The following is a 12,694-nucleotide window of genomic DNA, read 5'->3' as shown; positions in this document are numbered from 1 at the left end:
GGCGCCGGCCGCTGCGCAGCTCCCTCCCGCCGCCGCCACACGCCGCCGCCGCTCTCCCGACGCTTCAAAGCGTTTTGTACCCGCAGACGTGGAAACGGGAACCCGTTCCCGCCCGCTTCCCTAACCTCCCCCTACCGGAGCCGCTCGCGCTGCGGCTCTCTGAGGCGAAAGCGGCGTTTTTCCGAGGCCAAACGCGGCAGCGGCCTGCGTCGCAGCGCGCTGTGCCTGGCGGCGGTGGTCTCGCGTAGGCACGACGCCGTGCGGGGTTGGGTGTCGTAGGCCGCGCCACAGMGAGGAGCGCCAGGCCGGAGCAGGGCAGGCGCTGCCCCTGCGCGGTGTCTCCGGGGGTTCGTCCCCAGCCGTCCCGGGGCGGAGGGCGCGCAGCASCTCGGGCTGAGCGCACGCGGGGGACGGCCGCACGGTCCCCGCGGCCCGCGGCTGGTGAGCGGCGAGAGCTCGCCCGGCCGCGGCGCGCTTCGTTCCTCTCTGCCGCGGACCTGAATACGACAGATTTTTCCAGCTTAAAAAAAAAAAAAAATCAGTAAACATTTTAGAGAGTTCTTGTGCCTTTGTCTGTGTGCACAGTTGCCCTCCATAGGGATTTTAGTGCCAGTCCCCAAGGTTACAGGCGTGTACTGACTCAGCCTGAGAACGAAAGGGACTGCCACGGAGAAAGTTATAAAGTCCTTTACAAGGTAACGGCTGTTTTTGCTGTTTTCCAAGGTACAAAAAGCAAGCGTGTGCATCTGGTTAGTATTGGCCTAATGATAGTTAATTGTACTTTAGAAACTACCTCAATTAAACACACCGAAGTGTTTGTTTTGAGATCCCCGTCAGGTAGACCGCATTAGCGCGACCACAGGCTGGAGCTTTTACRTATGGTTGTTGGAACCGTCTGAATCTCGCTAGGGATTGCTGTCTTCCCAACCCTAAAGCAACCGGGAGAAGATCCACGGGAGTAAAGTGTTGCCAGCTTCCTGGCTCATCTTCATGGTCAGCAGCAGTCTGGCTTTGCTTGCTGGAAGTACCATTACGAGCATCAGCAGCGGCACGCACTATTTTTCTTGCTTCAGAGCCAGCAACTGCTTAGAGAAGAGCTATTAGACAAAGTACCAAAGCAAACTGAAACACCTTTTAAAACATCACATCATAACAAAGCCTTTGAATTTGACCAATGTCTAAATTCCCAAGCAAAACCCCMAAATACTTCTCTTTTTAATGCCTGAGCTTACTCTCCATGTAAGAAACTAATTGCACTTTCTGAACAGGCCATTATTACTGAATTTTTACTTTCTGAACAAGTATCACTACTCACAGTTTAAAAAAATGTGGTTGAAGGTTAAAGACTCAATCGACCTAAGTCAGCCTGAACATCACCAAAGCAAACRACAGTTTCATTGCAGTTCATGCAGTGATTTATACAGAGAGCACTTTGGAGATCAGTAAACATAACCTGATATCTATACAAAGTGCATAATTGTGGTAGCAAAGTGCCGGAGCCAATGGGAAGCTGGAGTACAAAGGTCTGAAAATAAAATGAGAACTAGTAACTAAAATGGGAGGTCCCAGTCTTGCTCCACATCTTGCTGTGAACCCTTGTGATGTTCCCTTGTTGACTCTGTGGCAGCAGATAACAGATCAATTAAACTCAGAACATAACAAGATAACATGCATCATTCTTACAGTTACACAAATTATATTGACACACTTAAAAAGAATGTAAATAAAAGCCAGATAAGGTACCTTCTGTCTCCAAAGAAATGAAGCAGAATTAAATATTTGGTTAGACTGCTGTTTCTGTATAGTTATTTTTATTCTGCCATCGTACAGTATTAAAAAGACCTTGTGCACAAGTGCAGTGATCCAAACTTTCAAGTGTTCTCTTTTATTATTAATGAATAATGAATGTGTATTATTATTAATRCTGCTAAATGGAGAAGGAAAATCTGACAGTAGAGTGAAAAAGTGGAACTTTAGTAGACTCTTCAGCTTTCTGATTCCAATTAGATTTGTTTTGGTATGGCCTTTTGTTAGCAAATAAGCAGTTTTTTCTATGTGACAATGTTTACAGTAGAAATGTCAGGAACAAAATGAGTAAGAGGAAAAATTAGAGTGCATTCAGTAATAAAAAAGATGAAACAGAGGTTTATCTAATGGTGTATTTGACCACAACTAAAACTTYTAAGGCATGTGAAGTTTTATTTTTGCATTGTAGTTGTATTCTGCAATAACTATATTGTAACCCAGAGTCAGAGGCAAGTGGAAAGAATTTCAAGAACAGCATCAGAACTCAGCCAATTTTAGAGCAGGTTTGTGCAATGTATAAACCTATCCCATATAAACTCATAAACATGCGCATATCACATACAGGAGAATATATCTGCTGTGTATATATGGATTTCTTACCTAGTCTTGAGACAACACAGCAGAGTACACTGGCAGTACTTTTTTCTGTCTGCTGGGGAGGGTGACAACTCCATGTTTTCCTCTTCCTGCCCTACATTCTCTCATTTTGCACCTCTGTACCTGTTCTCATATTGACTTCATCATCTTGGTTTTGCTTGGTTGTTGAGACGATTTCTTCATCTAGTTCGTTCTGGCATCCTTCCAGCACTCCTTGTATCTGTTCCCATAGCCTGTTACGGGTTTACAGCATGCTTATTTATTCAAACTTCATTCTTTGTCCTTTTGCCCCACTTCTCAGTTCTGCACAGTACTTTTCTTACACATTGCAGCACTTCCAAACAAGGAATTGTTGCAACACATGGCCATATGACATTTGTAACTAAGCRGTTATTAAGCCTTGCAATCCTACAAGATGACCATCTGTTTTTCTTCAGGGTTCCCGCTGACTTCAGCTGAAGTAAGACGGAGTTTTCTCTTCAGTGTTGGAGATGAGGCATCTTGAGAAATGCAGAAAATGTACACGTTTCAGCTGCATATAAGGAATGAATAACTATACATACCTGTCTCATAGAAATAATCCTGTGATGGCTAAAGAATACCAATGTGCATACTGCAAACATCACATTATAGGAAGGTATGGATGGATATTATTTAAGTTTTAATTTAGCAAGGCAGTTAAGCATCTGTTTCAGCCCTTCTTTACGCAACAAAACATTTGAGTATGTTTTTAACAAAATGCATGTACTCACATCTCATTGGTTACATTAGGACAYGTTCTGTAAAGTACATGCTTAATATTTTTTCTGAACATAAGCCTGTAATAGTAATTTGATTAAGCTGTTAATTTTAAGAATTAGTTTTGCAGCAGGAAGTTATACATACATATTCCTTAGGTTCTCATGATTTGGCCAAGTTTTACAGTTGTAACAAGAAGGAGATAGAAGTTGGTTATACTTCTGAGACAAATAATTTTGACATGCTGCAAAAGTATTAATAACTGTTTTATTTTATAATTTTTTTGTAGACCCACTATAAAGAAAKAACTTTCAGAGTTTTCTAATTGTTTTATAATATATCATTTGAATATCTCAACATTGGCTGCCATCATGACAGAGCAAGACCATATGAAATTATTTCCATTGAGTAATGCTTGCCTTATTAAACAAAAAGCCAGAATTTTTACACACCCTGCCTAGACTTAGGTCCTTCAATCCATGATGTAATTACCTAAATTAGTGAGCTCAAATTCTGAAGACCTCAGCATCTATATTCTGTTCTGTTCAAATACCTTTAGCAAATCCTTTACCAGTTTATTAACTGCGTTTCTCTCTGCTCTGCTATAGCTTCACAATTGTAGACTAGGAAGTGTAAAAACCAGGGCAGAGCTAGTCACCGATAGAYACTGGTTACATGCAGTATACTGTAACACACAAATGCAGTTTGGATGCTTTTAGCAWGAGGTATGGCCAGCAATATGTAAGATACGCAGAGTTTATGGTTAGCGTCCTCAAGCTCCTGCTCTGTACACTTCCAGTCTGATGACTATGTACATCCGTAGTCATCTCTTTTTTTCCAAGCTTTCCTTGATTTGTTTCTAAGTTATACAACCATATTTACATACTTTTTTTTTCTTTTCATTGAATCTGAATCAACCAGATTCTAGCAGGTCTAACTACCCAACATTATAAAGAGAACTGCAGTATGAAATAACTAAACTTCTCATGAATTAATGGGTAAAGAACTTCCTCACTGAATGTTCACAAGGGGGCYTCACGTGACTTGATGCCTGCCCTGGGAATAATACCATGAAAGTATGGGTGTGAATATTTTTCACAGGATTGTGATGCAAATTCTTTGCTCCACATTATAGTAAACAGAACTCCAGGGCAATTAACTGAGATTATTTCAGTGCCTGTGTAAAACATAAATTGTAAAAATGCTCTTCCTTTGCTAAATTATTTATGCAGATACAGGAATATTAAAATGAATAGCTGGTAAGTAGAGCAGCTCTGTGTTCCCTTTCCTGTATTTCCTCTTCCATTGTGGGCATAACAGAACAGCTTCTGTGGAGAAAAGCTCTTTCCTTAGATTAGGAAAACAGAATTTTAGAGTGAGCCTATCATAAAATGAGTGCAAATGAAGTAAGGCCAATTTTGACTCAGTGCTGTTAGCTTCAGAACATCACCTGTGCCACGTGGCTTAGTGTTACCAGAAGAGAAGACAAACACACACACATACGAAGACCAGCCCCATGTAAATGTAACTGAGTGCCAAAAGTATGATTTACATAAACCTCTCTGGTTAGACAGTGGATATTTACTTTCCGCAGTTTTTATTTTACATCTGTTTTAACTGCAAATTATTATTTAAGAGAATGCTCTCTCTTCCATAATAAAATTTATTGGGAAATGAAAGTTTGACTCTAGATAACATACATCCTTTTGAAACCTTTTCAATGCAGAGGAATCATTTTGTTTAGACACAGATTTAAGGTGCAATTCTGTTCTCACTACATCAGTGATTTTTTTCCTGCTATTTTAAAGAGCAGGAGCTGCCTGCCATCTGCACGAGAATTAGCGTCTTAGATTCTCTGAGTTTTTATACACTTAAGCCTCTGCATTCCTGCAACCTTAATCTCTTCTCATTTCTGCTTTCAGCACATTGTTCAGTCTTCGTGGTTTTTCACACTTGGCACCTTCTCCCTGCCTCCTTACTTAGGCCATTTAGAGAAAGGCTTGAAGGAAGTCTGTCCGTCTTTCTTCATTCAAATCTCTCCTTAGTTTCACTTTCTCCTTGCATCCATTTCATTTCAGCCTATTTCATCAGGTTTCTGTGGGAGATCTCACATCAGGTTAAAAGTTCAGTTTGTAAATGTAAGGCAGTTCTAAATAGGGTGAGCTGAACCACTGTATCTTCTATCCATTTTGAAAACAGTAAAGGAAACTGTTGATACTGCCTTCYTGGCCACTGCATTACAGTTTTGTATAACCTGTTTCTGAGCTATAAAAGATAAATAAATCACTTCTACTCCAAACTAAGTTACATCTATACCAGTAAATCAAGCTGGGCCAAGGTGTGAGTCCACAGACTGTTTCATTTACTAGTAGAGGGATAGCTAGGATGGCTTAAAGAAAGCAAATAAAACCTCTGACAAGAGAATAGTGCAGAAAAAGACAAAATAGTACTATAAAAATACACAATGGCAAGACAGTTGTTAGAAAGACAACGAGGACAAATATAGGAAGCATCTACAAATGCAAAGGGAGATGACTCTTGGCTGTTTTTGGTGGACTTTCTTGGCCTTTCTTGGGATGGATTTTCTCAAGATAAAAAGCTAGAGCGCTTTTCTGCTCTCCGCCCAGTGTGATGTAGATGTTCAGATTGTAAACCTGTGCAGTAGTCCCAGCCACTTGCAGCTTCAGTTGACCCTGCTCCTCTTCCAAATTTTGCATCCATGACTTTCCATGACGTCCGTAACTTCAGTTATATTATAAACTGCTTGGCTTTGCTTTGGTTTGTAAAGTGCTTGCAGTGCTTTTACTGACACCTATGCTAACTACTTATGTTTAAAAGAAGCATGTTACTTTTTAAAGGACAATATTCRCCTCCAGTCAGAAAGCTCCTGCATGTTAGGTCTCCCTCAAAGCCCTAACTGGATATTTAAGTGGGATGTAAGTATCCTACATGTTTTATGCAGGTCCTTTCCACAAGGGCAAGTATTATTCAAAAGTCAAGTTTTAAATCAACAGTGGCTACCTGAGCTCTGCTCATTCCTTCAGACCACACTACTTTGACTTTTCTGTCTATTTATTGGCATTAAAAGCACTTTTGCTTTTAATTAAAAGCAATTTTACTTCTGTGACAGTACTGCTGTGTAATTCTTCATGATTATTCAAATGAAATACTAGAAGGAGTCAAGATACAAATATACAAAGGACTTTTCCTCAGAGAACTAGCTATGGGTAAAGGCTAGAACATATTTGAACAGACTGTGTCATATGAATATATCATATCTTAGAGAGAGAAAGCATGTAATTCCTCTTTCTCTTCAAAAAAGCTTTCCTGTTTTCTTGGTATGTAATAAATCTCTTGTGATGGTGAAGAAGAAATTATCATTGCTCTTTGCATTCTGGTTCTTAGATCCCTGTTCTATGTATATCATMCTGACCTGGACTTCGAGGTCACCCAGGTCAATGGAAAGATTTGTGCACCCACTTCCACGTTTGTTAAATGTATAACAATATTCATTTAATTTAAATCTGTTGTARTAAATCTAAAAAGATTTGTGCCTGTGTGGGCTCTCTCATGGCACTAGTACTGAAAAGACAACTCATGCAAGGAACTAGTGAAAACTTCCCCTGTGGCAACATTTATTATTAAGTGAAGAATATGTGTAGGACAAGAAGGTGGCATTTGAAACGGTTGATTCAGAGCAGCGGCCCACTATAGTCAACAGAAGCAAACCCCGTTGTAGGGCTGAGCAGGGAACATAAACTAGGATCCTGCTCTGAATCCTGCATGGAAAGATTTCCTCTTCCTCCATTTCCTTACAAGAAGGGAGTTGACGGAGTAGCTTCCCGCACTAAAGCTAGCGCCTGGGAATGCCTCCCGAATCCTGTGAAGTGACACCTCAGGGAACCAGTCCTTCAGAAGCTGCTAGCCAATGACGGAATCGCGTAACTGAAATGTCTTTCACAATTCCCAAATCGTCGTATTTTTCTTCATTATTAGTAATACTCTTCCAATAGCTTCTTARTAGTGAGTCTTTCCTAGCCAGTTAATTTCCCTTCATTTTCATTAATGTATTCYCCTTTGTTTTTAATAGAGCACTAAATTAAAGTAACCTGCCTGTTTACTTCCTTTTTACGCTCTTACTGTCAACAGTTCGGTACAAATCTGGGAACAGGGCTCGTTCACTAACTCAGGCACCCTCTGCCGGCCTTCCCACGGCAAAGCGCAAAGTATCAGACAATCCTCATACACAGCAATGTTTTTTAAGAGAAAAATACAGATTTTTCTGGTGATAAGCATTTTACTACCAGAATATAAATTGTCAGGAAGATCAGATTTAGGGCTGCAAACTGAGCATGTGAGGTGCTTTCTAATGAACTCAAGAAACTGATTGCATAATCAAGCATGTGAACCTGTGGAATTTCTCAGGCAAAATGTCAAAAAGTGAACATGGCCTAAAAAGCTGATCACAGGCTGAACTGGTTCTGAAGAGAACCTGTGATTGGCATTTTAATGAAGATGTTATGTAAAAAGCTCTAGAAGCTTATACTACTGTGGACTTGTGTGTATCTCAGCAAAAGCAATGTGTCATTGACAGTAGTCCTGCTAGATAGATATTTTAAGAAGATAAAGAAGTAAGGAAATACAGTGGTCAAGTACTAGCTTCTGTTCCAGCAACACAACAAAACAGAGAGTTGATCTTATTATTCATCCGAGAAAATGCTGGATGTCAGAGAAGTAAATCAGAGCAGAGCGCTTCCTAACTGAAGGACAGGACATGCTGGTGATGGGAGACGCTAAGTTTGGTGCACACGGTGCTCCAGCAGTCTTGTGCTGGTAATTGAAAACAGGATATAAGTCTGAGACTGCTTTAACTAGTACTAACATCTTAAAATAAAAAAAGTCTCTAAGGGTAAACTTTATCGCCGTCTTCGACTATCTAATGAGAGGATATAGAGAAGGCAGAGCCAGACTCTCCTCAGAGGCGTACAGTGATAAGACAAGAGACAACATATACAGATGCAACAGAGGAAATTCTGATTAGCAAATTCTGAACAGGAAGAAAAAAAAATCATGATGAGCATGCTCAAACACGTGAGGTGTCCAGAGAGRTTGTGGAMTTGCCATCCTCAGAGAGACTYGAAACGCAAGTGCAAAAAAACCTAAACCACCCTATCTAGTTGGGGCTGCTTTGAGCAGAAGGTTGCACTGGATGACCTCCAGAGGTCCCTTCCAACCAAAATTATTCTATGATTTTATGATGAGGGATCGCTGTGCCATGAATCCAGTTTAAACTGATGAAAGCCATCTTACCAGTACTAATGCTTTGCCCAAGCAAGTTTGAGAAATGTAGACTCACTAAAGTCAACGGACTCTTTAGTTTAACTTGAAAAGGCATTAGATCGGGTCCTTCAGCATTCACTTTCAGAAAGGATCTTGAAATGTTATTTCTGTAGACAATGTTATAAATGTCACCAGGTTCTTTTTTAACTGTGGGTTTCTCAGTTGGTTACTTCGGCAGCTAGATGAAATGGAAGCATTTCAGAACCATTATCTTTAAATATTCACAAATTCAACATAGAGAATTTGCAGCAGAATGAAGTGTTTGCTTAGTGCTCTGAAGGTATGTTACTTTGCTCTTCAATTTGCACTTGCAGGAAAATTCCTATTTGCTAACTGTTATTGGTAATAAGCTTTTCATCTAACTTGGGTTCAGTTCAGGTCAACCACTACTTTAATGTTGAGACACTGTCTATATTAATTGAAATTTATGTCTTAGAATGGCAATCTTTTGACCTCTGTAGAACAAGCTAATGATTCCAATCCAGTTTTCAGCAGACTGCTGTGAACAAAGCTTTGCCTTTTTACCTCATTTATCCCATCTTTGTAAGGCCAGCTTTTTTTCCTCTCTTTTAATCTAAGCTGTTACAAAGGATAACATTATTTACTTTGAACATGAAGCAGAGTAAAACAATACAAAGAAGCAATTAGAGTATGACATTATAACTGTCAGGTACTAGCCAATTATTTTTTACCTATAAATGTAAAAAAAATACAGAAAATAAACATGCGCTTAAAAAACAGAAGTTTGTATATTCGAAAAAAAATATATATATTATTTAATAAATAGATGGGTGCTATACTACAATGAATGAAAGAAAGCAAGCTTCCAAATCCTTAAAAGAAATCACAGTCCCAAATCTCTCAGGATGTAGCGGGACTATAGATCCATTGGACTATCTGAAATTTCCTGAGAAGGAAGAACAATTTTCTGTTGCAGGTGGAGACTCAGATTATCTCCAAAGGGGTCCGTATTTTGAGTAATAATATGAAATGAAGCTGCAGCACATTACTTGCAGTAGACATGTTAAGTATTTTACAAAAGAACATATGCTAATATGACCTGAAATATGGGATTTTCCTTCTCTGATAGGTTCCTTCTTCTGATACCCTGAGCTTGAACTGCACAACAGGCAGTTTCTTTTAGTAATAGCCCATGTTGCTTTGTTAATAATTTTTGCTCCATCCCAAAAGAAACAGGACACTGTTGGGGGTGGGGGGAGTTGTAATAAAAATGCTAAAAATCCAAATTACTGGAAGCTGCTAGTACTGGAAGCTGTTTCACTTCTGTAAGAAAACAAACACATATAGATTTGATCTTGTAGCCATTTTTATTTATTGTGTCCCTTATGCCAGAAAACATGAGCCATGTCTTTATTTCTTATATCAGTCGTACCACATCAGCACTTAAACATAAACTTCAGAAATGTTGTCACTTAGAAAGGACATTAGCAGCAAAATCCRGTTCCAGAATAAAAGTATTCTTCAAATCCTAGACTGTTCAAAATCATTCTGATTTAAAATTTCTCAAAATCTTGAGATACGTAAACTGYGACATTTTGGTTTTAGGTTATTTCCAATTTATTTTAATTATCTAATTGACAACAAAAATGATCACCTTAGCTGTGTCCCAGCTAACAGGATTGTTAAGACAGCTGTTTGAACAATTTATGAGAATGAATATATCAAAAAGTAAGCTGTGTTTGGTTGTACAAAGCAGTCAATCTTATCCTTTCATCAGAACTAATCTCCTTCATATCTGAAAATTCCAGTCTTTATCAAATTTCAGAATCTCTTGCTTAAATGTTAATAATTATAAAAGTCTAAGAGCATCGTAAGACTCCTGATGACTCAGTGTGAAGTATTCTTATGCATCAATAGTCTGACATGTAATTTTAGCTGTGATTTCCAAGTTAATTTTTAGGCTAAACAAATGCCAATTGTAGGCAGGCCTATTAAAATTGGCTGGGACAACAGCCGTTTTTACAACATGCTAATGACTAAGTTTTGATCCTGCAACACTGAGGTCAATGGAAGCTTTGTCACTGACTTCAGTGAGGATAGAGGCCTTCATGCACAGACTACTAATAGCAAACAGCAAATGAAAACAGCAACTTAACATATACACCCACATTTTTAGAACAGAAGAACTATCCCATGAATGAAATGAAGTCTAAAGCTTAGCTGATAAAATGTTCTAGTTGTTCTGTGCTTCACTGCCTGTCTTACAGTAAAAAAGATTTTCTGAAGAAAAGAAACCTTCAGCAACTGAATACACAAGACTTTGTAAACATTCACCCTTGACAGATGAAGATTCAAGAAAATGCGTCCCCTTCAACTTGGAAAGAATTGTAGAACGGTATCTGTGCTTGAGTCCTGTCATGCATGGATTCAACCCAGCCTTTAAAGTACTTCAGATCAGTCTAAGTATGTTGCTATAAGCTGTTTTCCAGTTTCTGTGTTGAAGGGTGATGCAGATGATCCCAGTGAGACCATTTACATCATACCGTCATGTACGTGGTTGACAGCACAGGGGCCAACGTGAAGTGATACGCCATACCAGCACTACATCTATTTTGTTCTTTTTTATGTAACAGGTTCAGGATAAACAGGTTTTCTAGCAGACTTTTCCATTTCAACCATTTAAGCAGCTCAGAATGAGAAAAGAGAAAAAAAAAYGAGAGCGGTATTTAAAAGATTTGTTTAATTAATGCTTGTAGACTATATTGACATTCTTTTCAAATTCCTCTCTTTCAGGTGAAATGCAAATATTGCTGGCCATCAGTCTCCACTGTCATTTTGCTACAGATAGAAGGAACCATGTGAAACAAAGGTGGTGTGCATATGAACTGTGAAAACCTTCTTGACAAACTGCATTTATCCTCTTGAACTGCCTGAATTTGTGTCATGTTACCTTTGTGTCTTGGCTTCAGCTTTGGAAATTTGGAGAAACAGGAAGGTGTCATGGTTTTCCCATATTTTACATACAAAAAAGTCTATCACAAATAACTTTCTTAATGCCAACAGAATACAAGTGTTGCTTGTGCTGCAAGTGGAACTTGTTCCCCAGTTAAATTACTTGTTTCTCCAACTAAAACCGGCCTTTACATGACATAACAAAGAATGCATTAGTTAAGAAGCACAGAAAGTGCATTGCATATTGAGAACCTGTAAGAGTGAGGAGCAGAGATTCAGAATCACACCTATCAGTCTGTCAGACTGATTTCTGAATCTAGAAAGATTTATTTTGAGAAAAAGAAAATTGAGGGAGTGTTACTGGACTTCTGCATCTGATATCCTTAGTCAGCTGGCAAAATAGTGTCTGGTAGAAGTATTCAATTTGGAAAATATTACAGAGAGTAACCAAACAACAATCTTGAAGAGCAAGTCTTCGTTATTATGAAGCTTTTCATAGCCAAGCTTCCCTTGGGAAAACTGACCACATTTCATCTCTGTGCAATGCTCAGGGATAGCACAGGTCTGACATGAATTGTTAGCCTAGGTTTGCTTTTTTGGGTGGAGGCCACTGATTAATAGCAAAAATTGAATAGGAAAAAGGTATTCAAAATATGCTATCGTGACTACATCGATTTTTTTTTTTTGTACTTGGCCAGTGTAAATATGACACAAAATGTTTACTGACAAATGAGACACCTACAGATAAAATATGGGAACTTGGAAAAAAGGAGAGACAAAATTAGTAACAATATTCTTGAATAAAGCTTTATAATACAAATAGTCAAAATAAAAGACTTTCTTGGTTCTCTTTATATCTGGGTCCTTAAACTGCTTTGATTTTGTTGATGTTCCTGATCTGCAACTTACATCCATCAGCAAATTCTCACTAGAAGAATAAAACTCATCGAGAATTGTTTTCTTTTTGCTACAGCTATAATAATAAAACCACATTGTGAATGCCCTAATGATTTTGTACATAATTCTGTAGATTTAGAATTACTTGTATTTGCTTTAAAAACATGTCCTTACTGTTTGCAGGTTATTTTAAAAAAGTATGAGGTAAGCACAAATCTTGTCTCAGAGGGCCAAAGCGTGGAAGTCTGCTAGCCTTTTTAAAGACTCTAGCAGAAAGCCAAACTGTATCAGAACGGGTGCATTTCAAGAATGCAGAACCTTTATATATCCCATTCTTCAAAAGTCTGAAGTCTTTGYGAAATCTTTCAGATAATTTCAGTTTGGATACACCCCAGGTGTGTGG

The 12,694-nt window shown here is 38.8% G+C and overlaps 1 protein-coding gene across 1 annotated transcript in view; it reads right to left on the bottom strand.

The window, feature by feature from the left end:
- The window catches only part of DHRS7 (dehydrogenase/reductase 7), a 32,669-nt gene extending 21,633 nt beyond the window's left edge, over positions 1-11,036 (bottom strand). Inside the window, exons 1-2 of the mRNA XM_085314970.1 lie at positions 10,986-11,036; positions 136-520 (exon numbers count right to left, since the gene is read on the bottom strand). Coding sequence (XP_085171096.1) covers positions 136-520; positions 10,986-11,036 — 436 coding nt within the window. The remainder of the gene's footprint in view (positions 1-135; positions 521-10,985) is intronic.
- Between the last annotated feature and the right edge of the window lie 1,658 nt (positions 11,037-12,694).

Source organism: Rhea americana, unplaced genomic scaffold, assembly GCF_003343005.1.
Source record: "Rhea americana isolate MKP2758 unplaced genomic scaffold, rheAme1 scaffold_42, whole genome shotgun sequence".
Lineage (NCBI taxonomy): Eukaryota > Metazoa > Chordata > Aves > Rheiformes > Rheidae > Rhea > Rhea americana.
The sequence above is the reverse complement of the archived record's forward strand: the minus strand, read 5'-3'. Positions and strand labels throughout refer to the sequence as shown.